General features: G+C 40.2%; 1 protein-coding gene across 13 annotated transcripts in view; it reads right to left on the reverse strand.

Moving 5' to 3' along the window:
* Positions 1-27,198, reverse strand: part of KMT2C (lysine methyltransferase 2C) — a 257,991-nt gene that overhangs the window by 166,827 nt on the left and 63,966 nt on the right. For all 13 annotated transcript variants that reach the window (XR_006334856.1, XM_043871872.1, XM_043871871.1 and 10 more), the window contains one exon: positions 13,714-13,802. Coding sequence is in view for 12 of the 13 variants with exons in the window: in XM_043871872.1 (XP_043727807.1) it covers positions 13,714-13,802 (89 nt within the window). In the remaining variant the exon portion in view is untranslated. The remainder of the gene's footprint in view (positions 1-13,713; positions 13,803-27,198) is intronic.

Genomic DNA, 27,198 nt, shown 5'->3' on the forward strand with positions numbered 1-27,198 from the left:
AAACGACCGTCTGCGCGTGCAGTGAACTGTACTACAGGACCAGGGAGGGTGGGGAACCACCGCTCTTAGAGTAAGCGTTAAACAGGCCTGTGCCTTGTCCCCGAGGGAGACCTGACCTCGTTCTTCAAGGCTGCTCACTGCAAACACAACCCTGGGAAAAGGCCCAGACAAGGAGCGGTCCAGGCCTTCCGTTCTTGGCACACACAGTAAGGCCTGTCGGGTGTGAAGGGGTACCCCCGCCACAGCTACTATCACATCTCCATTCCACACGTGAGGAAACAAGGTTGAGAGGTGAAGGGGTCTGCTCAAGGACACAATCAGCAGCGGGGTCTGGATTCAAACACAGGCAGTGTGGTTCCAGAACCTCAACGACTAATCACTACTTCACAGAATCTGAGTTGAAGTGAAAAAACTAAAGAAATCAAAGTAACTGCAGAACTGAAAACAAGAGGATCATATGAGGGGATTCCCTGGTGGCTCAGGGGTCAAGAATCCACCTGCCAATGCAGGGGTCACGGGTTCAATCCCTGGGCCAGGAAGACCCCACATGATGCAGAGCAACGACTGAGCCTGGGCTCTGCGGCCTGTGCACCCCAGCTACTGAAGCTTTCACGCTCCGGAGTCTGCGCTCTGCAGCCAGAAGCTCACACGCCACAGCAAGAGCAGCCCCAGCGCGCTGCAACTACAGAGAAGCCCAGGCAGCAGTCAAGACCCAGCACAGCCATAAATAAATAATATTTTTTTAAATATACTTTTTTAAAAAAAGAAGATCACATGAAGCAACAACCACTCTGAAGACAATGCTGGTAACGCTGGCAATGTGGTGGATGGACTGGAGAAAAGACACAGAAGAATCTGAAACAGTGGAAATGCTGCAAGACTAGTCAAGGAAGAACACCACACACAACAAATACGCGTAACTGCTACTACCTGACAAAGAAAACACACCGAATGAAAAGAATATTCAAAGCTGGCTTAAAAAACCAACATTCAAAAAACTAAGATCGTGGCATCCAGTTCCATCACTTCGTGGCAAACAGATGGGCAAAAAATGGAAACAGTGACAGACTATTTTCTTGGGCTCCAAAATCACTGCAGACGGTGACTGCAGCCATGTAATTAAAAGACTCCTGCTACTTGGGAAAAAAAGCTATGACAAACCTAGACAGTGTATTAAAAAACAGAGACATCACTTTGCGAACAAACGTCTATATAGGCAAAGCCATGGTTTTTCCAGCAGTCATGTATGGATGTGAGAGTTGGACCATAAAGAAGGCTGAGCGCCAAAGAATTGATGCTTTTGAACTGTGGTGTTGCAGAAGACTCTTGAGAGTCCTTTAGACAGCAAGATCAAACCAGTCAAACCTGAAGAATCAATCCTGAATATTCACTGGAGACTGATGCTGAAGCTCCAATACTCTGGCTGCTGCTGCTAAGTCACTTCAGTTGTGTCCGACTCTGTGCGACCCCAGAGACGGCAGCCCACCAGGCTCCCCCATCCCTGGGATTCTCCAGGCAAGAACACTGGAGTGGGTTGCCATTTCCTTCTCCAAATACTCTGGCTACCTGATGCAAAAACTGACTCGTTAGAAAAGACCCTGATGCTGGGAAAGACTGAGGGCAGGAGGAGAAGAGGGCAACAGAGGATGAGACGGTTGGATGGCATCACCAACTTGATGGACATGAGTTTGAGTAAACTCCGGGAGATAATGAAGGACAGGGAAGCCTGGCAGTCCATGAGATCACAAAGCGTCAAGATACAATTTAGCAACTGAACAACCTTTAATAACAATATCCTGGCTGAGAGAATCTAATAAACAGGTATCAAGTTTCATACACTATCTAAGGAAACAAAAGAGGCTAGCTATATATTCAAGTGCCCCCCAAATTTACATAAACTAGCACATGTTAGAATGCAGAGAAAACCCCAGAAAAACGTCTACTTCACTAACAGCAGACTAGGTAATTTGAAAGAAACCTCCAGTTGAACACAAATAAGAAAACTGAGTGAAATATTTTTTAAAGAGAAGAGTCTTAAATGCATCAAAAAGTTAACAAGATAGTAAGGAATTATGAGACAAAACTGCAGGGAAGGGGCAAAGAGCAAGGTGAGCCTGGAGTTCGGGGCTGCATTTCCCAAGGGGGCTTCAGCTGCTTGGGAAGAGGCAACTAAGAGCACTTGGTCTGACTCTCAAGACTCATGGATGGTTCTAGAAGCCTGCGACACCCTGGGAACTCAGTATGGCAGGAACCCCAGAGGGCTGGGCGTTAACAGGAAGAGTGAAACAGAAATCAATTTCTGCAAGGACCACTGCACAGCTCTGAGTCACATGCTTGGACAGAAAATAGAGCTGCAAAAGTGTAAGAGGTGATCCTTAGAAACCAGTGCCCCTTGGTGCCAGGAAAAAAAGAAACCAAAGAAAAACCACCCTCGAGGGGAAAAGATAATCTTCAATCTATTTCTACAAATAAACTGTCAAGTATATTATCCTGTACACAAACATAGATAATCAGTTACCTGAGAAGACAGGATGACATGGCAAGCAGGAGTAGAAACAGTTGAAACAAACCCAGAGACTCCAGATATTAAAATAATCAAACAATTTTAAACCAATTGTATGTATTATGTTAAAGGTAATAGAATTCAAGCATTAAAATTTTCAGGAGAGAGCTAAAAACTATTTAAAAAAAAGCAAACTTGAAAAAAAATAATAAAGAACTTTTAAAACATAACACATGGGGACTTCCCTGGTGGTCCAGTGGTTAAGACTCCAGGCTCCCAGTGCAGGGTGCCCGAGTTCAATACCTGGTCAAGGAACTAGATCCCACATGCCGCAACTTAAACCTGGAGCAGCCAAATAAATATTAAAAAAAAAAAATCTTGGACTTAATTGATACGTTTAATAAGAGGTTAGATAGCTAAAAGGGGTCAGAAAACTGTAAGATCTGTCTAGAATAAAGGACACAGGGACAAAAGTATAAAAAATCAAAAAGAGGGTAAATGACTCCAAACACAGTGAATCAGTTTAATGAACCTTCAAGTAGAAGAATGAATGAGTGGTACAAAAGCAGTATTTGAGTATATAATAGCTGGGAATTTTTCAAAGCTAATGAATATGGCCAGAAACCTCAAATTCCAAAGCATAAAAAGTGTACCAAAGCAATACAACAGTTAGAAATGAAAAGTAATAAAACAAGGATAAAATTCACATGAACACCTGGAAATTTTTTAAACTCTCTTAAACAGCTTAGCAGTGAAAGAGGAGATGCACGCTTCCAGAGGGAGGAGATGTATGTATACTTTGTGTCCGATTCATGTTAATGTACGCAGAAACTAACACAGTATTGTAAAGCAGTTATCCTCCAATTAATTTCAAAAAGTCAAAGAGGAGACCAAAATTACAATCAAAAACCATTTATAAAATAAGGATTATAACATTCAAACCTAGGGAAAGCACTAGAAATCATGTGAAAAGAAATACCAACCTTAAACACCTTTTTTCCCCTTTCGGTTTAGTAATTACTTAAAAAAAAATAATAATACTACTAATAATCAAACATCTACTCCAAAAGTTGGAAACAACATCCACAAAAGTTTCTTACAATTAGTATGTAACAAATAAGTTTAATACAAATCAAACATACAAAAATAAATTATATTTTCATATATCAGTAATGTATAATTTAAGGCCAGTTTGTGCTGGGTGTTCCCCCCACCCCCACCCCCGGGGCTGGGGGCAGGAGGGTGGATCCCAGGTGGTGCAGTGGTAGAGAATCCACTTGCTAAGGCAGGAGACATAGGTTCAATCCCCCGGTCGGGAAGATCCACTGGGGGAGGAAATGGCAACCCACTCCAGTATTCTTGCCTGGGAAATCCCATGGACAGAGGAGCCTGGCGGACTATAGTCCATGGCGTCGAAAACAGTTGGGACACAATTTAGCAACTGAGCATGCTTTTTTGTGTGTGTGTCATTTATAATAGCTCCCCTCCTTGGGGCTTTTATTGAGTTTTACCTCTAGATCTGCTAAACTCATTCAAATATAAAGATTAATTAAATATCATGTCTAGACTTTCAGGTAAAACACAATATCCATTAAAAATGTCTCCACAAAGAATTATTGTACAGACAGTTCTGGCTACACAGAAACTCCAGAGAAATAGGCTTAGTGAAGTCTAATGGTCAAGGCAGAATTTCTGAAAAGGAAGTTGGAGTGGGTACTCACAAAGAGTTGAGGTGACTTGGATAATTGAGAGATTGGTCTATACTGAGAGAAAGCCAAGATACAAGCACCACCTATTTTAATTATGTTCTTTCATCATGAAAAATGAGGTCCCCTAGACAAGACTGACATTCACTATGAACTAAAAGTACTGGATAAAACTGTTAATGATATAGTCTTAAAGATGTCATTTAACCATGTATTAATCAAAATATGGAAGGAAGGATTCAAGCCAATGCTCACCAACTCTTCAGATTCTTGAGAATAGAACTGATGTACCAGAACAATTTGGGAAAAGTTCCCTCCAGCGGGATTTTGAAAACTCTGCAGCCTAGAAAAACTAACAATCTAAGTCAAAATTTTAATAAGAAATATAAAGCTGGACAGAGAGAAGAACAGTTGTTACCAGTGGCTGGGGGTGGGGAAAATAGAGAGCTATTGGCCATTGGGTAGGAAGTTGTAGTTATACAGAATGAATACATATGGAGATCTATGTACTAGCAATAATGACTATAGTTAATAGTACTGTAATATTGAATACTGAAAACTTGCTAAGAGAGTAGATATCAGATTTAAAAAAAAAAGGAGAAGCTATATCGATTTCAGACACAACAGATTTCACAGCAAGTAAATTCTCAAGAATAAAGAGGAACATTACATAACTATATGTATGTATGATACATCAATTCTCCAACAACACATAACAGTTCTTAACATATATGCACCTAACAACAGAGGTCAAAATACATGAGGCAAAAACTGACAGAACTAAAAGGAGAGATGTATGAATCCACTATCATATATGGGGACATTAATAGCCAACTATCAAAAAGAGACAGATCCAGCAAACAGAAAATCTGTAGGACAGTTGAACTCAACACCACCATCAATCAACTGGATGTAATGGACTACTTCATCCAACAACAGCAGAACTCACATTCTTCCGCAGCTCAGAAGGAACTTCTACCAACAGACCATATAAATTTGTTTCTGTGCCTTGAAACAAGTTTAAAATTATAGAAGTCATACAATGGCTGCTTTCAGACAACAACAGAATAAGCGAAATTGGCAGCATTGAATGTATACATAACAAACAAAGAAGGATCTAAAAACCAATAAACTAAGCTTCCACTTTACAAAACTGGAAAAAGAATAGCAAGTTAAATCCAAAATAAAGCAGAAGAAAAGAAATAATACAAATTAGAGCAGAAACCAATGAAATTGAAAATAGAAAAACGGGGGGGGGGGGTGCGCGCGGGGCGGCGATGAAATCAGTGAAACCAAAAGGTGCTTCTTTGAAAAGCTCAATAAAATTGATAGGTCTAGCCAGGTTAACTAAGAAAAGAAGAGACAGGATGAAATTACTAAAATCAGAAATAAAAGAGGGGCCACCACTATAGGTCCCATGGGCATTAAAAAAAGATACTAAAGGAATACTATGAACAAATCTATGCCCATAAATCTGAAAACCTAAATGAAATGGGCCAGTTCCTTGAAAGACACAATTTGCCAACACTCTGGCGGCTCAGCTGGTAAAGAATCCACCTGCAATGCGGGGAGACCCGAGTTCAACTCCTGGGTTGGGAAGATCCCCTGGAGAAGGGAAAAGGCAACCCACCTCCAGCATTCTGACCTGGAGAATTCCATTTCAAAGCAAAGCAAAAGCATCACTAAAAGAAGCAATCTGAACAGGCCTACATCAGATAAAGAAACTGAATCAATAATTAATAAGCTTCTAAAACAGAAAACACCAGGCCCAAATGGGTTCACTGGTGAATTCCACTAAATGCTTAAAGAAGATATTATACCAATTCTCTACAATCTCTTCTGAGAGACAGCAGCAGACGGATTATTTCCCAACTCATTCTGTGAGGCCAGCACTACCATAATACCAAAAATAGACAAAGATATCAAAAGGGGGGGGAATGACAGACAAATATCTCTCATGAACACAGATGCAAAAAACACTCAACAAAATTTTAATCAATTAAATCTAAAAATGTATATAAAGAATTATACACCACAACCAAGTGGGATTTATCCCAGGTACACAAGGCTGGTTCAACATTTGAAGATCAATAAATGTAATCCATTACATCAATAAGCTAAAAAAGAAAAGTCACATGATTATATCAATAGATGCAGAAAAAGCATCAGACAAAAACCACAACACCCATTCATGATTTTAAATACCAACGAAACAACTTTCAACAAACTATTAGTAAGAATACAGGGGAACTTCCTCAATTTGACAAAGAATTCCTAACAAAAAACCTACATCAACACCATGGTTTGTGGTGAGAGACTAAAGCTTTCCCACTAAGATTAGGAACAACTCCTTCTGAACACCATCTTGAAGTTCCAGCTTCTGCAACAAGACTTAGAAATCAAAGGTATACTGATTTAGAAGGAAAAAATAAAAAAGTATCTTCTGTTCAAAGACATCATGACTGCCTATGTAGAAAATCTGGAAGAATCAACAAAATCTCCCTGTCTATATAGCAAAGTATCTGGATACAAGGTTAATATACAAAAGTAAATCACTTTCCTATACACCAGCAATGAACAAGTGAAACTGGAAATAAATTTAAACATTCACATTAGCACTCCCCCCCAAAAATACTTCTGTATAAAGTCAACAAAATATGCACAAGATCTATTTAATACATGACAAAAACTATAGAACTCTGATGAAGAAAAATCACAGTAGTTAAGAAGTTATTCCACGTTAGTGAACTATAAATATAAAACTCATCATTACCAAGATGTCAGTTCTTCCCAATTTCATCTATAAACTCAATGCAATCCTAATCAAAATCTATGGAGTTATTTTGTGGACATCAATGAATTGATCCTAAAATGAACACTCAGGGTGGACTTCCCTGGCAGTCCAATAGTTAAGACCACCACAGACGGAAATCTGGATGAGCTTGGGTTCAGCAATGACATTTTAGATACAACATCAAAAGTATGATAATGAGAGAAACAAATGACAGATCACATTTGATTAAAATTTAATATTTCTGCTCTGCAGGAAAAACTGCCAGCCAATAGATATATAAAGAAAAGCCACAGACTAGACAAAATATTAGCAAAAGATGTATCTTATCAAGGACTGTTACTCAAAATATAAGAAGAACTCTTAATTCTCACCATTCGATCCAGCAATCATCCTCCTTGGTATTTACCCAAAGAAGTCGAAAACTTTTATGTCTACACACAAACTCTATACACAAATGTTTATAGCAGTTTTATTCAAAACTGTGAAAACCTGGAAGCACCCAAGATGTACTTCAGTAGGTGAACAGATGAACTGTTGCACATACATACAACAGAAAATTATTTAGCAATAAAAAGAAATGAGTTTTTAAGCCATGAAAAGAACTTAAATGTATACTACTATGTGAAACAAGCTAATCTGAAAAGGCTACATATTGTATGACTCCAATTATATGACATTTTGGGAAAGACAAAGCTACTGAGACAGTAGGAAGAACAATGGTTGCTGAGGAGGAAAGGATGAACAGGCAAAGCATGGAGGACTTTTAGGACAGTATCTGTTTGATACCTTTCTGACGGACACATGTCATCATATTATACATTTTCCCAAACCCACAGAGTGTGCAAAACCAAGAGTGAAGCCTAATGCGAACCAGGGGCTGAAGGCGAAAGGGAGAGGCAGCGCAGCTTTGCCAATCAGAACAAATGTGCCAGTGCTGGGGGTGGGGGGCTGAGAAAAGGGCAGCTGGACCGGGGGTGGGGGGCAGGAAGGAAACGGGACGTGACTGTGCTTCCACTCACACCCTGTAACTGCTCTAGTTACAGAACTATAATCATGGTGAACCTGTAACTGCTGTAAAAGCTAAAGTCTACTTAAAATTGTGCTAGAGACAAACTGAAGACATCAGTGGGAACTGCAATTTATAAGCACGTATAGACAGCCTCACATCTCTGTAATGACTAGTCTATCACTAGAGTGGACAACATAATCAATTCTCAGCAGAAATAGGTATGCATCCTGAGAGCCTAGACTTTCATCTCTTGTTCTATTCTCCAGCAAAAAGAACTACGAGCCCTGATGGAATAATCGAATTCATATTCGGAAGCCCAGAGAATATTGAAGATGGGCCTGAAAAATACTCTTCCCAGCAAACAGTAGCTTTGAAACATTGAGATGATATTAAAAAGGACTCAAATGCCAGTCAAAAATAGGTTCCCACTAGCCACACTAAGACAATGTAAGCAGTTTAAAAAAAAAAAAAAGAAAAAACTTTAATTGTAATTAGCTAAATTATAATTAACCAATTATAATTAACTAAAACAAGTTTGCAAAGCCCTGATTATATAATGATTCTTTAAAAAAAAAAAGTGGAATTTCTCTCAAGTAACTAGCACTTCATTCAAGTGGATTTTATTTATAAAGAAAAATGCACAGAGAACTGGCAACAACCAGCTACAAAGAGAGGACGTTCTCACCATAAAAACTGAGGATTCTTGCCACCTTCCAATGACCACTGGTAGAAGACTCATTCCCACCACTTACCCCTCACACACACACCCTAAAGAATAAACACTGTTAATAAACCATGTTAAATTACTACAAATCATTTTTTTTTTAATGTATCAAGGCACACAGTTCACAGGGTAAGAGACCTTCCAATGAATCTTGGGCCTGGAAACAGAAATGTGCAGAGATGCTAAAGCCCTGCAGTCAACTGTAATGGGTTTTTAAACTGACTACAGCTACTATTATTAAAAATATTCAGATTCTGTTTGAACAAAAAAAATAAATAAAAAATAAAAATAAACTGACTACAAATTTATGGAACTCTTTCTTCTCTTTGCTTGCAGGTTGGTGATTTTAACAATTGTTCTTTGTCTTTTTCTTTACTATTCTTTTTGCTCTGTGTGTTCACTAAAGGAACTGGACAAAGGTCTCCCCAAGCACAAAGACAGAGCAAAGACTGAGACGTCTGGCTTTATTTAACTTTCATACACAAGGACAGGATGAGATAGATAGATAAGATAGGTAGATAGATATCATCCTGCTCCTGTTAAATCCTTTCAGTAAATTTGATTTGCTCTGAAATCGCACAGAAAATAGCAAGAGAAGATAGTCTATTTTGGGACTCCTCAGGTAAGAAAAAATTAAATGCCAAAATTTTACTTATGTGGTGATGTTCCAAGAACAGCAGTAGCTCAGGAAACAAGTAAGAAAAATACAAGAATGCACTACTGCTTAGTGATGCCTACTGTGTGTGTGAAGTGCCCGAGGCGCTGGGAACAAGCCCAGGAAGGAGACAAACCCCTGACCTCAGGAAGCTCACATTCCAGGATACAAGGCACACGATATGCACATGTGTAACATAACGCCTTGTCTGTTAAACACTAGGAGGAAAGGTAAAGCGGGAGCAGAGGACGGAGCTCACCAAGGGCTGCTTTTTGACAGGTTGGGCAGGAAAGGCCTCTCTGACAAGGGGGCACCGAGCAGAGAGCTGACTGAAGTCAGGCAATAAGTCCCACGAGGGTCTGGGAGAAAGGCGTTCTGAGCTAAGAAGACAAAAAGTGCCTGAGAAAGGGCTGGAGCCCGGAGAGCAGGGGGAAGACAGGAGATGCGGCTGGACAGGTAGCGAGGTCAGGGGAGCTTGAGGATCACAAACGAACTTAGGGTTTTAAGTGTCACTGGAGGCCTTGGAGAGCTGACAGAAGGAAAGCAAAAGACTCTTGGGTTTGTCTTTTTTTTTTTTTTAGTTAATTAATTTATTTGAATGCACAGCCACATTTATTTGTTTGGCTGGTCTTAATTGTGGTATGTGGGATCTAGGTCCCTGACTAGGGACTGAACTCGTGCCCCCTGCATTGGAAGCTTGGAGTCTTAGCCACTGGACCACCAGGGAAGTCCTTACTTGGGGTATCAGAAGCTCACCCTGCCACTACATAGAGAACAAAACTAGAATGGGTGAGAGTGAGACCAGCTGGTAGCTTGGCAGCAATCCACACAAACAGTGGTGGTCCGAGTTCTCAAGTGACCGTGGTGAGCAGATGAGAGCTGTCTGAAATCAGGACGGAGCACTAAGGTAAAGCCCGAAGCATTTTCCAACAGGGTCCATGTTTTTAGCCTGAATGGTACATGATGTCATTTATTGAAGTGGGAACACTTAAGGAGAAGGTTTGGGAACAACCAATGGTTCCACAGAAGACATATTAAGCTAGGGATCCACTGGAGACATCTAAGAGGAGATGTTAAGAAGTAAGGTGAAGATACTGGTTGTGTTCAAAGTAAGAAAAGAGCTGGCAATATAACTTTGAGAGTCACCAGCACACAGATAGTAGTTATAGCAACTAAACTGAATGAGACCACCTAATCTGTGAGAAGATGAGCAAAAGAGAAAGGAAGAGACCAGTGAGATAGGAAAGAGCAAGAGAATGTGTTATCCTGAAAGTCAAATTAAAAAAAGAGACAGAGAGTTTCACTCCTGAAAACGTCAGCTGCATAAAGTGAGGCTGAATACTTAAGGCAAACAAAGATTCAATGGTGGTTCTGGCAACATGAGATCAAAACAGCTTCAATAGAGCGAGAGGTAGAAAGCTTGCCTGTAGCCAGGTTCATGAGAAAATGAACAAAAATAAGCAACTACCATACAGTCCTGAATATTCATTGGAAGGACTGATGCTGAAGCTGAAACGCCAATACTTTGGCCACATGATGTGAAGAACTGACTCACTGGAAAAGACCCTAATGCTGGGAAAGACTGAAGGCAGGAGGAGAAGGGGATGACAAAGAATGTGATAGTTGGATGGCATCATCAACTCAATGGACATGAGTTTAAGTAAACTCTGGGAGTTGGTGATGGACAGGGAGGCCTGGCATACTGTAGTCCATGGGGTCACAAACAGTCGGACACAACTGAGCAACTGAACTGAACCAAACTGTTAAGTACAGATAATTCTTTCAAGAGCTTTTGCTGTGAAGATGAGCAAAGAAGCAACACAGTAACTGAAAGCGATATCCGATCAAGAGAAGGTACTCTTGTTTAAGAGGGGTGATACTGCACACTGCTATACTTAAAATGGATAACCAACAAGCACCTACTGTACTGCACAGGGAACTCTGCCCAATGTTATCCAACAACCTAAACAGGAAAAGAATTTGAAAGAATAGATACGTGTATGGGCGTAACTGAATCACTTGGCTGTACACCTGAAACTAACCTAACATTGTTAATCACCTACACTCCAAAGTAAAATAAAAGTAAAAAAAAAAAAAAAAGGTGACAGTGTAGCAAATGCTTAACACTAATGGAAATAATTCTCTGAGCAAGGGAGTTCAAGATGCTGGAAACCAAGGGAAACTGAAGGGGCAAGGGGGACAGACACAGGCAGAGCGGCTGGCTGTAGAAACCCCAGAGACTCTTCATCCTATTTCAACAGGAGGGCTGGTAAAACAGAGGGGTAGAGATGAGAGCAGGAAAGAAAATCTGATGGTGGATTACAGTGGAATTTCTTTCCTGATTGCTTCTAATTTTTTTTTTTTCATTGAAATAAGTAAGATCATCAACTGAAAATGGAAAATGAGGTGTCAGAAGTTTGAAAGAACAGAAGGTGGTGAAAGGATGATCACTGATAATGGGTGAGAGAACTCTAGGTATAAGTGGGATGGGTGGAAGGTCAACCATGACCCACTGGAGGTTGAAGTTTTCTCCAGTCTGGCTGCTGCAATGCAGAGTCTGAGTTTCGTTATGAAACCAAAATAGCGGGAGGATGGCAAGGGAGCTCAAGGTGCATAAGAGAGAGACTACCAAAATGGATGACAGAATCTGAACTAGAAAAACAGGGTGACAAATCCCATCGGCAAGATAAGTTGGACGAGTCACTATGGCTGAAGGGTTATCATGGTGTGGATAGAGCCGGTAAAAGAAGAGTTAGACTTGAAACTGAGATTTTGGAAGTGAAACAGCAATAGTCCCAGTAAGTGGTACAATATTAAGAGGCTAAAGTACAGCCATAAGGAGAGGCTGAGACTTCCCAGGGGGCCCAGTGGTTGACAATCTGCCTTGCAAGGCAGGGGACCCAGGTTCAATCCCTGGTCAGGGTACTAAGATCCCACACGCCACTGGGAAGCTAAGCCTACATGCCCCAGCTCCAGAGGGCAAAGAGAAGCCTCCGAGGGCCGCGAGGAAGACCCCGCGCAGCCCAATGAATGAATAAATAAAAGGAATGAGTGTCTCACGTGGGCTGGAGAGAGGACTGTTGAGGAAAGGAAGGCACCACTAGGTCTGGGTACTGAATAGATTATGAGAATGGACGACGGGAGGAGGAGAGGAAAACGGACAGGGAGGCGCTGAGTCTTCCGAGGATGAGACAGACGGGGAGACCATGCCACTCTAAGCCGGGACTGTGGGCAGTCAGAGCGCACTGGCTTAGAGGGACATGTGCTTACTCATAAATGTTACTCAAAAGTACAAGTAACTTTTGAGACAAAAGTAACAGCACAAAGTACAGAAAAAAATTAAAATTAAGGGGGAAAACTATGAAAAACAACTTGTGGGGAACTGAAATAAATCCAAATATAAAATATTAACATGGCAATGAACGTGCACCAAAGGGGTAAAATGTAAGGAGATGCATTCTGAACTTCCAGCTTCTCTCTGGTCTGTCTACTTAACTGGACTCTAAGGGAAAAGCAATGAAAATGGCTGGACTTCTGAAGGCTTTTCAAGAATTACAGGCATATAATAGGAACACATCGGATAACCAAAAGTATTTTGTGGAAAATAATATTTTAAAAGATGTAGCAATTTCTAATTTTCTCTGTATTTTCTCTAATTTTCTCCTTTAAGCATCAAGGAGATGCCATTCAACTTCAGAGAAGCAGCCTATCAACTGTGTCTACACTCTATCCAACGACCTTAAAAACAGTGAGAGGTCACCTCACTGAGACAAACCTCTGAACACGATATGAAACCTACTCCCTTTGACAACTCATTAAATCACTAACCCAGGGTAAATTTTGGAAACCACCTTGGCAACTTACTCTACCTTCCTCTTGCAGATGCAAAAACACATTAGCTTCCTCAAGGCACCCAGAAGTCCAGGAGACAAGAAAGTATTTGGTCTGCTTTAACCCAGCATTCCACAGTATTATTAGCTCATGAAATGTACTTTTTCCCTCACCTACATACTAACACAATAAACAAACACCAGATGGTTCATAAGCCAGAAATTTACCAAGAGTTATCACTCAAATGGCCTAGAATTATGTTTATTCCAGTTTTAATTTTGCTTTAATAAAATATTTCTATACAGAGTTTAAATGATTTCTACTAAATCAGAGCTTTGGTGGGAAAAAGAAAGAAAATTCTGTTTTTTCACTTTGTCATTACTTGTCAAACTACTTCAGCACGTGGACACTTTAGAACTCAGTGAACAGACGAACGCTACTTGTGCAAAGTACTGTGTAAATTTTTAAATTTTCTAATCAAGTTTTGATACCTGTTTCCACAATATTTTCTGTTTCTGTTGTCTCCAGTCCATCCATGCTGTCCTCATCTTCCGCTGCGGTTTTTCCTCGACTTCGAGGCCTGCAGACAAAGAATAAACACATGTAATTAAATGGTACATTTTAAGACTTAGAATTCTACTCAAAATAAAGCCCAAGTGAAAGGTACATGGAATCAAATAATTTAGGCAATTCTCCCTTCATTTTACCATGTCAGACAGTAAATGTCACACTTCATAGTTGTTTTCCCCACAAATTCAGCTTCTCCTTACACCCAAACACGGGGACATGCGCACATTACTATGTCCGTGTCATCATAACTCACTTCTTCACATAGTCCTCAGACGAGGCTTTCCCCTCTTTTACCAGACCTTAAGATGACTCCCTGTCTACAGCAGTGGACTTTTAACTGCCTAGCTGGCTCTTTTCAAAGTGCACACACCAGGTTATACCTCTAGATCTAACGAAATTGGGGAGTGACATCTGTGATCTCTATTTTAAAATTTCACTCCTTAAGGAGAAAGTGAGGCATACCCGTGCAAACCACCCCCCTTCAAAAAAACCTCTATTAAACATGATTTAATCACACTACTATTGGATTCCATCTCAAAAATGACAGAATGATCTCTGTTTGTTTCCAAGGCAAACCATTCAATATCACGGTAATTGAAGCCCTATGCCCCAACCAGTAACACTGAAGCAGCTGAAGTTGAATGGTTCTATGAAGACCTACAAGACCTTTTAGAACTAACACCCAAAAAAGATGTCCTTTTCATTATAGGGGACTGGACTGCAAAAGTAGGGAGTCAAGAAACACCTGGAGGAACAGGCAAATTTGGCCTTGGAGTACGGAATGAAGCAGGGCAAAGGCTAATAGGGTTTTGCCAAGAGAACGCACTGGTCATAGCAAACACCCACTTTCAACAACACAAGAGAAGACGCTACACATGGACATCACCAGCTGGTCAACACCGAAATCAGATTGATTATATTCTTTGCAGCCAAAGATGGAGAAGCTCTATACAGTCAGCAAAAACAAGACCGGGAGCTGACTGTGGCTCAGATCACGAACTCCTTATTGCCAAATTCAGACTTAAACTGAAGAAAGTAGGGAAAACCACAAGACCATTCAGGTATTATCTAAATCAAATCCACTATACAGTGGAAGTGAGAAATAGATTTAAGGGACTAGATCTGATAGAGAGTCTGATGAACTATGGACGGAGGTTCGTGACACTGTACTGGAGACAGGGATCAAGACCATCCCCATGGAAAAGAAGGAGGTGGTGATGGACAGGGAGGCCTGGCGTGGTGTGATTCATGGGGTCGCAAAGAGTCAGACACGACTAAGCGACTGAACTGAACTGAATCACACTACAAGTGTGATGGATTTTAACTTAAAAAACACTTCAGTACACTCAAATAAATGTTAAGAATCATGGTAAAGTAAGATTTTTTTAACCAATACAAATTAAAAAAACTAAGGCCTTTAACGTCTTTGATGTCTCATAAATAAATGAATCAAAAAAAATTCAAACACATAAAGTAAGAAAAAAGCAAGACACTACATGTAAAAAAAAACTTAGAAACTGATAAATCAGTATTCAGATAATTTCAGAGTTTTAAATTATTTCATTACTTAAAAAGAACAGGCACAAATGAACTGAGTATTTATTTGAAAAATATCAAAAGAGTTGAAAACAATGAATAGAGAAAATAATATGAATAAAAATAAAGCAAAAGGTTGTTTTAAACAACAGGAGACCCATTTAAATTTTACTTTTTAAAGGAAATCCATAAAAACTAATAAAGGAAATACATAAATCTTTTAAGTTAAAGTAATCAAAGTTCAAATATTTAATAAGCGAATTACTACAAACTGTTTAAAGTCATCCTCACCCTCCCCAAAATTAAAAAAGGATACCTGAACCAAAACCCTAACATATCCAAAAACTATGGATGAAAAAAAATCTAAATAAAATACCAATAATCAGAATGCGAGCATAATTTAATATTAGAAATCTGCCAATATAACACGCCAAGTCAAGCAGTCAAAACACCATCATTCATAAGAAGAGGGAAAAGAGGCAGAATAAGATGACAAAAATTTGGGGAAGGGGGGATTGGGGCTAAGGCTGATTTTACTGTTCATGGGAAAAGGGAGAGAATAGTTATCTTTAGAATTTATTAAGGCAACCTGTTATGTTTAAACTAAAACAATTACAGGAGAAAAAAGGAACAGAGGAACCAAGGTTTGATTAGTCCAACAGCAGGCAGACCAGGAGAAAAAAACTCATGGTAAATAGAAAATAAGATAGAAATAAATATGAGTTTACACAGCAAATATAAATGGCCTAAAACTTAATGCTGTCATTACTTAACGATGAAAATAATTCAGCAGTGTAACATAACTCAATAGAACTTCAAATTACATAAAACACACATACAAAGAACAACAGAAAGAAATTGCTAGCTTCACAATCATTTCGGGCGATTTTAACATCTCACTCTCAGAAACTGATAGATGAAACATTAAAAGCATTTTAAGCAAGTATTTAGACAATACATTTAACAGGCAACATTAGACAACTTGATCAAACCACCTTGTGTCTGGCTCTATTAAAACACTGGATAAACAAAACAAAATCCCTGCCTTCTCCAAACTACACTCTAGTAGGAAGATATATTTTTTATTCTTGAAAACAAATAAAACACAAGAAAATACTACGGAAAAACAGGCAAAGAATGAAGGACTAGCTATCTGTTTAAATACATTTATAAAATCAGTCAGTCCGTCACTCAGTCGTGTCCAACTCTTTTACATTTACAAAATAAACTTCATGAAATAAAATTCATCTGAGTAAAGAGACACTTGAGTACAGATGTGAAGTAGAACAGGACCCAAACCAGGCAGATATCTGGTAAAAGAGCTCTGCAGTAGAAGGAAGAGCAAATGCTAAATTCTTCAGAGAACAGCTGGCAGGACAGCCAGGACACACCGCTGGAGCAGACGGACTGAGAGGAGTGCGAGGAGACAGGCCGCCTAAGAAAGCTTTCTAAAGGCGGGGGTGGGGATTCACTTGTTGAGAAACTTGCAGCCCAATATAATGACTGGATACAGGGAGACAGGAAACTCTTGAAATAATCCCAACATGACTACTATAACGGGAAAGAGAATAAGAAATTAATTCAAGAGAGATTATCGAAGTAAAATTTACACTTAATCTTTCCTTCATGTTCTTCATAACTGTGTACATTCATTGCTAAAAAAACTGAAACACACGTGGCTTTGCTGGCTAACCCTCATCTTCCAGGCCAATGCCCTGCTCTATTTTAAGTCTCTCTCGCTACCATCCTGGCCATCACTAGTTGTAAGTTTGGGGTACAACTGGCTTTTACGTCAAACCTGTTTTATCTTTTTAGGGTCTCAATGTTGGTTGTCTGCATCATGGCGGTAGTTACTGTTTAGTTGCTAAGTCCGGTCCGACTCTTTGTGACCCCATGGACTGTAGCCCACCAGGCTCCTCTGTCTGTGGGGGTTATCAGACAGAATACTGACTGGTGTGGGTTGCCATTTCCTACTCCAGGGGATCTTCCTGATCCAGGGATCAAACTCGCATCTCTTGTATGGGCAGGCAGATTCTTTACGCCACTGAGCTACCAGGGAAGCCCCTGAACGGTGGTATTTACTCCTAAAAAATAAATTTTAATTTTTGCCTTGCTTTTTCCTCCTGCTTCTACTTATTTCTTCTATTCTTGATTTTTGGCACCACTGAAAACATACTTTTTACATTCATCAATCCATCAGAATTCTACTGCTTCTGGTCAATGGATCAATGTATCAACATCATGAATTTTATTTTTCTGAATGCGAAACATAAAGGTCATATTGTCAAACCCATAGCAGTTGGCAATTTCCAAACTTAAATAGCAAACTGGATGCATACATTTTCATAGTGCATTCACATGTTCTCAGTTTTGGTTTTAAATAGTCTAATTACAAATGATAACACAAAGACTATTTATTTCAATCTTTCTTTAGTTTTTCTACCTTCTTCTCTTTTTCCTTTGTATCACATAACCTTTTCATCTTACTTTTCCTTGTTTCACTTTGCTGCAAAGAAATATGAAGTAAAATAACACAACTAATTCTATTTGAGAAAATTTTCCAAAATTCAATGTTTCTTGTTAATCTTATAAACTAAAACTAATTTAAAAGAAAAACTAATGTGAATTCCTAAAACAGCAAAGGAGGCTTCTACTTAAAGTCACACAGAAATAAGAAGATTCAGATTTACACCCTCGTGGTAAACAGACGAAGTGTAAGAAACAGTAATTATCAGACACTGGCCAACAGGCAGAGAGAGAACTGTAACCCCTGAGAAAAAGGAAACCAGAAAGGTGAATCCCACCTTCACAAAGGCTTTCTGTGTGGAGTTAACTTATGAACTGCAGCGCACAGAGGGAACTCCGGGCTGGCAGCTATGCTGAAATGGGCATAAAGAAATCATTAGTCAAGGGGACTAAAGGAGTAGAATTTGCGGAGCAGAGTACACTAAAATGAGGAAGCAGAGAAAAAGCTCCAGAAATCTGCATAAGAGTACCCTTGAATTTTAATCTAAATACCAAACTGTACCGTTGTGGTGTAAAACCTCACAAGGCTGAATAGGAACTGCTTCCAAGGCAAGAACCAATAGAGAAAAGATGCAATATGGACAAGTCCCAGAGCTCACAGTGAGCCAGGAATCAGTTATGCTCCCTCTGGCCAGAGCGCTAAGACCTCGGGGACTACATCGAATGCATCTGGAGCGCGCCTTTAGGAAGAGGGCTAAATGAAACCTAGAACAAACACTTTTCTAGACAAGCCATAAAGGAGCTAACAAAAGCAACAACAGAATCAAAATGACCCACAATTCATTCAACTGGTGGCCAAAAAAAAAAAAAAAAGACATAACCACAAGAAAAATCAAGGAATAGAAACAGAAAACAGAGATGACAGACAGATAAGCATGGATATTAAACCAGCATTATTATCACTATGCCTCATGCTTACTGAGTGTGAAAAACACGAAAAGAGAAGCGAAATGGAAGATGATGGTTAATATCAAATGATGACATCATATGAAAACTTCACTTTGAAAGATCAACATCTGATTAGAAATTGCAAAAGAAGGATGACTGACCTTTAAAACATAGCAAAACAAACAAACAAAAACCTTCCCCAAATAAAAGACAAACACAGCTAAATTCAGTGCCCCCTGGGACAGTAACAACCACTCTAATATGTGTGAAGCTTGAGTAGGAGGGAAGAGAGTGGAAAAAATATTTAGAGAAATAATAGCAACAAAATCCTACAAATTAGAAAAAAATAAAAACCCACAGGGACTTCTCTGGCTATCTGGTGGCTAAGACTCTGTGCTCCCAATGCAGGGGGCCCAGGTTTGATCCCTGGTCAAGGGAACTACATCCCACATGCTGCCAAGTAAAAACCTGCTTTACCGTCTACGCCACCAGGGAAGTCAAGTAAAACGTAGCACAGCCAAATAAATAAATAAAAAGAAATAAAACAAAACACAGACACAAGAAGCACAACAAAATTCCTAACACACAAATACACACACACACACACCCCACCCCAGTAAGGCACTTAACAGTCAATCTGCTGACAAACAGCAAGAAAAAGAAATTCGTAAAAGCAACTCCCCTCAAAAGACATACTTACTGTTTACAGAGTAACAAAAATAATGACTGCAACCTTTGCATCTGAAAGGATGTAAGCCAGACTCTGAAACAACATATTTAAAAGTACTTGGAAGAAAATTAAAGGTGGGGAAAAAGACCCATAAACCCTTGAATAAAACATACAACAAAAAGCATCCTTCAAAAGTAACAGTAGGACCTCCCTGGTGTACCAGTGCTTAAGAATCCACTTTGTGATGCAGAGTACGCAGGTTTGATCCCTGGTCAGGGAACTAGGATCCCATATGCCAGTGGGGCAACTAAGTCCATGCTCCACAACCAGAGAAGCTAGCCCAGCGCAACAGAAGATCCTGAACGACGCAACCAACATCCTGTGTGTCACAACTAAGACCTGATATAGCCAAATAAAGATAAACAGCAAAAAATAAAAAATAAACAAGTTGAAAGAAACCTTCATTATATGTTAAGGAAATTCTTCAGACAAAAGGAAAACAATACTCAGTAAGTATCTAGACCAAAATTCCTGTATGCAAAAGAATAAAGAGTGATGTAAAAAAAAAAAAAAAAAAAGAGTGATGTAAATGGTATGTGAGTAAATTTATAAAAGACTTATATACTTAAACCTCTTTAAAAATTAATTCACCATTGAAAGCAAAAATAATAATTTATTGTGGGTTTCAAAATACGCAGAAAATTTAAATGTATGGAAAAAATAGTTCAAAACACAGGAGGGTAAAAGTGTACTGATGTATGGGTTTTATATCACAGCTCAGTAACTGAGGCACCCTCTGAAGAGCTAACACTGTGCAATGTAAATCCTAAGTCTTTTGTAAACACACACACTGTCAGTTTTCTAGTCCAATGAAAATAAAAACGGAATCCTAAAAATATATTCAATTAACCCAAAAAAGATAGGAAATGAATAGAAGGAAAAAAGTGGAAAATGGGAGAGAAAGAACAAATACAAAACAAAGCGCAAGTAGATTTAATCCCTCAGTTCAGTTCAGTCGCTCAGTCGTGTCCGACTCTTTGCAACCCCAAGAATCACACCACGCCAGGCCTCCCTGTCCATCACCAACTCCCGGAGTTTACTCAAATTCATGCCCATCGAGTTGGTGATGCCATCCAGCCATCTCATTCTCTGTCATCCCCTTCTCCTCCTGCCCTCAATCCCTCCCAGCATCAGGGTCTTTTCAAATGAGTCAACTCTTCACATGAGGTGGCCAAAGTATTGGAGTTTCAGCTTCAGCATCAGTCCTTCCAATGAACACCCAGGACTGATCTCCTTTAGGATGGACTGGTTGGATCTCCTGGCAGTCCAAGGGACTCTCAAGAGTCTTCTTCAACACCACAGTTCAAAAGCATCAATTCTTCAGCACTCAGCTTTCTTCACAGTCCAACTCTCACATCCATACATGACCACTGGAAAAACCATAGCCTTGACTAGGTGCACCTTTGTGGGCAGAGTAATGTCTCTGCTTTTTAATATGCTATCTAGGTTGGTCATAACTTTCCTTCCAAGGAGTAAGCATCTTTTTAATTTCATGACTGCAATCACCATCTGCAGTGATTTTGGAGCCCCAAAAATATAAAGTCTGACACTGTTTCCCTATCTATTTCCCATGAAGTGATGGGACCAGATGCCATGATCTCAGCTTTCTGAATGTTGAGCTTTAAGCCAACTTTTTCACTCTCCTCTTTCACTTTCATCAAGAGACTTTTTAGTTCCTCTTCACTTTCTGCCATAAGGGTAGTGTCATCTGCATATCTGAGGTTATTGATATTTCTCCCGGCAATCTTGATTCCAGCTTGTGCTTCTTCCAGCCCTCCACATTAGTAATTGTGTTAAGGGTAAATGGTCTCAACCCAACAACTGAAAGGCAAAACTTGTCAGATTAAATGAAGGCAGCAAGAATCTTCATCAAGGAGATACAATCCTAAAAATGCATGCAGTCCACAGCAAAGTTCCAAAACATGAAAGGAAAGCCACAATTATACCTGGATAGCACAACCCTCTGCTCAGTAACTGCTACAGATAGACACAAAACTCAGTAGAGATGGAAGATTTACCACTACTACCAACCACATGGACTGAACTGACAGCTCAACAACATCCTACCTAAGGACAACAGAACACCTACTCCTTTCAAGTACATGATCCCAAGATCGGACTGGTTCCAAATCGGGAAAGGAGTAGTCAAGGCTATATACTGTCACCCTGCTTATTTAACTAATATGCAGAGTGCATCATGCGACATGCCAGGCTGGATGAAGCACAAGCTGGAATCAAGATTGATGGGAGAAATATCAACAATCACTAGTCCAGAAAGGGAGAAATATCAACAACCATTAGTCCAGAAAGAAATGACCAGGAAAATTTAAAAATTGCTTGAGCGAAATGAAAACGAAAACATGGCATTTCAAGATTTGTAACATTCGGGTTATCAGTGAATGAGGGAAACTTACAATTTTAAATAGTTATATCAGGGGCAAGATGGGGTAGGGAATTAAGAGGTATAAACTATTATGTATAAAATAAATAAGCTATAAGGATATATAGTAAACACAGGAAATATAATATTTTATAATAATTATTTTATAAAATATTTTAAAGGTTATATTACTCCATGTATAAACAGAGTAATATAACCTTTAATAACTGCAAATCAATTGAGGATCATTATATCATATATCTGACACTTCTGAAATAGTGTACATCGATTATACCTCAATTTTTTTAAAAGTTATATTAAAAACCTCTTAATAGTAACATAGGTCTCCACTTAAAAGAAATTAAAAAATGAAAATCAAGACTAATAAGTAGAAGGGAAGAAATAATAAAAGAGCAGAGATTGATGACATAAAACCACAAGTTTGTTTTAAAACTGAAAACAAAAGATAGTTCTTTGAAAGAACAGATGACCAACTAGCAAAAATGATCAAGAAAACTTTAAAAAGCCTCACAAATTACCAATTAAAAAAATTGAAAGGGGAGGGTCATCACTAGAGAGACTACACACATTAAAGGAAGATGATATTCTATTACAAACAATTTTGTCAATAAAACAGAAACTTAGATGAAATGGACCAAAATCCTTGGAAGGCACAAATTACCATATATGACTTAAGAATAGAGAATCTGAGTAAGCCAATTACATATTCTAAAAATTGAATTTGTAAGCAAAAGCCTTCACAAAAAGAAAATCCAATTCCTGATGGCTTTACTGATGAATTCCATCAAACTTTTAAGAAATCCTACACTATCTTTTGTAAATAACGAAGAAAAGAACACTTTCCAACTCATTCTATGAGGCTGGCATGCCACTGACAGCAAAAATCAAAGACATTACATAAAACCAATATCCATTATAAACACAGACCTGTTCCATAAAATAAAAAAGGAACACTCTTCCACCCATTTTTTGCAGATATTACAACTGTCATACACACCAAATCAAATCAAGGGTAATGAAAGAAAATAAAATTACAGCCTATTTTTCAATTTAAGAACTCCAAACAAAAGATTATCAAGGGGCTCCACCTCTAAATAAGATGGAGAAATATATGCCAAACTTTTTCTCCCACTGAATCTAACTACAAGCATGTAAATAATTCATGAAACAATTGTTTGAGTTGCCTTAAAAAACTTAAAACAGCAGTTTGTTCTGGAACAGACACCAAAATTCACTAAGTATCTCTAAGTTTACTACCATTTTACCTCTCCCATATCCCCTGGCCTGAACTAAAAGAAGTCTGAAACCCAGAACTCAGTGCTGAGGTGCAGAAAAAGAAAGAGCTTGCCTGAACTGACCACAACCTGCCCGTGGGTGGGCCTGATCCGAATTAGTGTAAGAACACCTTTGAGAGCTGGGCTAACAGGTCCCACAGGGGTGACTTGGTACTGCACACACAGTACAAATAGAAACAGTTCCACAAGAGGCTTTGAAAGCTAAACTGACCTTACTACAGGCCACAAAAGGCTGGTTGTAACCTGCAGCTTGTACCTACCCAGGCTAAGAGACTGTTAAATCAAAATTACCAACCTTCTCCATAAGATGTTTCTAAAATCCACAGTCTCATAATATCTAAGATGTTCAGGAAACAATCCAAAATTACTTGATACTCAAAGAACTACAATAAAATCAAATCACCCGAAAAAATACAACTCAAGAGGCTAATGAACACAAGAGGCTAATGATAAAATGACAGAAGTTGGACTTATGAACACTTTCAGGCAGCTATTATAACTGTATGAGCAATTCTGAACACTTAAAGCTTAAAACAGAAAGTATCAGCAAATAATGAAAAGACATAAAGAAGAACCAAGAGGAAATTTTAGAAAGAAAAAAATTACAAAACCGAAATAAAAAATAAATGATGGCCCTAAAACAGCACAAATTAATAATTACATTAAAACTATGTGGCCTAGACATTCCAATCAAAATACAGAGGTTGTATGTGAATCAATTTAAAAAAACATGCCCCCCCCAAAAATAAAAAACATGCCCCAACTATATGCTGTCTACTTGAAGCTGAAATCAAATATGATGACACATTTAAGGAAACAGACCATGCAACAATAATCAAAATTAAGCTGAAATGGATATGTTAATATCATACAAAGCAGTATGTCATTTCAAAACAAATGACAAGGATAATGAAGGATATTACATGCAGTACTGATTCCCAACAACAAATAATTCTAAATGTGTATGTAAACCTAACAACAGAACTTCAAAATACATGAAGCAAAAAAAAAAGAAAAAACCCCTAAAGTACATTCTCCTCACTGAATCCTCATAACTACCCTGCTGAAGTAGGCATTATCTATTTTACAGATAACCAAACTGAATCTGTCAGCGTGTCTGACTCTCTGCGACCCCATGGACTGTAGCCCACCAGGCTCCTCTGTCTATGGGATTCTTCAGGCAAGAATGTTGGAGTGAGTTGCCATTTCCTCCTCCAGGGTATCTTCCTGACCCAGGGATTGAATCAGTGTCTCCTGCATTGGCAGTCAGATTACTTACCACTAAGCCACCTAGGAAGCCCCAAAATGAAATTAAGAAAGGTTAAATAGGTTACCCAAAGTCACTCAACTGATCAGAGCTAAGCTGTGGTGAGGTCAATATACTGGGAAGATCCACAAACTCGCCCTGCTGAGGTCTATAAAACTACTGGTTTGCCCTAAACTTCAATTTAAAAAAAAAAAACTTGTTGAGGGTGGGGAAGCTAGCCACCTTGGGCCAGTGCCTGTATCCGCTACCAAACATGACCAGCTCTCCTCAAGCATCTCAGGATTTCACTCCACTGGACAGGACACTGACACACTCAAAAAAACACGGGGCTGAAAGCAGGAATTTAAACAGGAATTTGGAATTGGAGTGAAAACTGACCTTTTCCAGTCCTGTGGCCAATGCTGACTTTTCCAAATTTTCTGGCATACTGAATGCAGCACTTTAACAGCATCCGCTTTTAGGATATAACTGTAGATCAGACATTAATATTAGTTTGCTTTAAGGCAGTCAGTGTTTGTTTAGAAATAGTGAGATGTTCACTCCTTTTCTCTCCTTACCTTTCCCTCTATATCTCAGATTTACACCCGTGTTCACAGGAGTTTACACCCTCGAGGACCTCATTCCAACAGGGGCTAAACTAAACAGCATCTGTTGGTTCATCTCCCCTACCGGCCTCTCACCATCCAGCTCAGTAAAGGGCACTCAGTCATGTCCGACTCTTTGCAGTCCCCTGGACTGTACAGTCCGTGGAATTTTCCAAGCCAGAATACTGGAGTGAGTAGCCTTTCGCTTCTCCAGAGGATCTTCCCAACCCAGGGATTGAACCCAGGTCTCCCGCACTACAGGCGGATTCTTTACCAGCTGAATCACAAGGAAAGCCCAAGAATACTGGAGTGGGTAGCCTATCCCTTCTCCAGCAGATCTTGCCGACCCAGGAATCGAACCAGGATCTCCTGCACTGCATGCGGATTTCTTACCAGCTGAACTATGAGGGTAACCGGCTCGGAGGCAGCGGTAATACAGCAGTTACGAGCAGAGACTGCGGAGCCAGACTGCCTGGATCACAAGGCTAACCACCAGCTGCAAAACCACGTGTGAGGGGCTTAAACCTGGCGCCCCACTTCCCTCATCAGTGAAATGGTATAAAGGAACCACCTCACAGGACTACTTCCAGGATTAAACAAAAAGCGCCTCCAACGCCAGTTCTCTGTGACCCTCGCCTCATCCCAGGCCTTTACCACCTCCTCTCCCAGCTTGGACCCCGTGATCAGCAGGTCTAACACTCATTCTCAACACTTCCTCCCTTTATTTCATTCCATTAAATTAGCCTGGTAAAACCTCAATACTGATTAAAACGAACCTTCTGTCTACTCTGGCCCAGGAGCTCAAGCTGTGGGGAAAAGACACAGACAAGTCACTGCCTTCACTCTGTATTTCCAACCTCGCCGGGCCCCTCACTACTCCCAGCAATCGCCACTTGGATCGGTTCACTCTCCCATTTCCTTAGATACTTATTTCATACTTTTTCTGTCTTCAAACAACTGAAGATTCTCCATTCTACACCCTTCGGTTGACAGAATCAGCTTGCTACTTCAGTGGGGACACAGAGCTAGTCAGAGTTTCCTATCCTCCTCAGACCAAACCCTCGACTTCCCTGAAAGCTTCCCTGTTGAACCTACGTTCCCTCCTGCCAAACCTACCATCCGGTCCTCCCTGCTGACACCCATCCCTCTGCCTGTGCTCCGGATCACGTTCTCTTTCCCATTCGCGAACTCTGCACCTGCCCTGACTCCTTTCCTCTCCTGAAAGACCAACCTTTCCTGGGAAAAAGGAGTCCGAGCAGCATACAAATGGACTAAGTAACAGTCTTCTTTAAAAAACAAAGAAAAAGAAAGAAACCCTCCCCGGAGGCCACATCCCCTCCGGGCGCCTGCCCCGCTTCTCTGAGAGCAGCACTCCCTGAGCGCTCCGGACCCAGGTCCGCCCTTCGGCTCCACTGGATCCTCCTTCCCCTCATTCCCCTGAAGGGCCCGGATCCGAGTCACCGAAGAACAGGCTGACAGACAGCTGGGTTCGCCTGGACTTGCCTGTCATACTCGAATAGCTGACTGGGCTCCTGTCACATTCAACAACGTCTTGGTCAGATCGCTGAGTTATCTAACTGCCAAGAACCTACGACATGCCAGTTCTCCACCCGTCAGACACCCGTAAGACCAGGGCCCGTCTTCTCCCTAGCTCCTTGGACACAACACTCTCCTGAGATTCCCCCACCACACCGGGCGCGCCTTCTCACTTCCTCTGCGGGCTCCTCTGGCTCTTTACGGAGCCCGCGATGGCCGAGTGTCCGGGGCTCCGTCACTGAGCCCTTCTCTGCACAGGCGCGTCACACAGTCTCTATGAACACACTGGTAACTCCTGCACTCCCCCACTGCCTACCTCTACTCAACCACAACTCAGTAACTGCCTACTCAGGAGCATCTCTACGCTAACATGTCAAACACACACGACTCCACACCCCGCCCTCGGAAACTTGCTTTTCCAACGCTTCCCGCCTCCCTCAACAGTGGCATCCGGGACTGAGGAACCTAGCCCCAGGACTCAGGTCCTTGTCTCTTGTTCCCACGCATCGTGTCAGCAAATACCGTCCACGCACCTTCAAGACACACACGCATCCCTCACTTCTCAAAAAATTCACTTTATGTCGATTTTACAGGTGGCTGACATTGGTATCCAACCAAAACAAATCCGAAGAGAATTTTCACT

Source organism: Cervus elaphus, chromosome 18, assembly GCF_910594005.1.
Source record: "Cervus elaphus chromosome 18, mCerEla1.1, whole genome shotgun sequence".
NCBI lineage: Eukaryota > Metazoa > Chordata > Mammalia > Artiodactyla > Cervidae > Cervus > Cervus elaphus.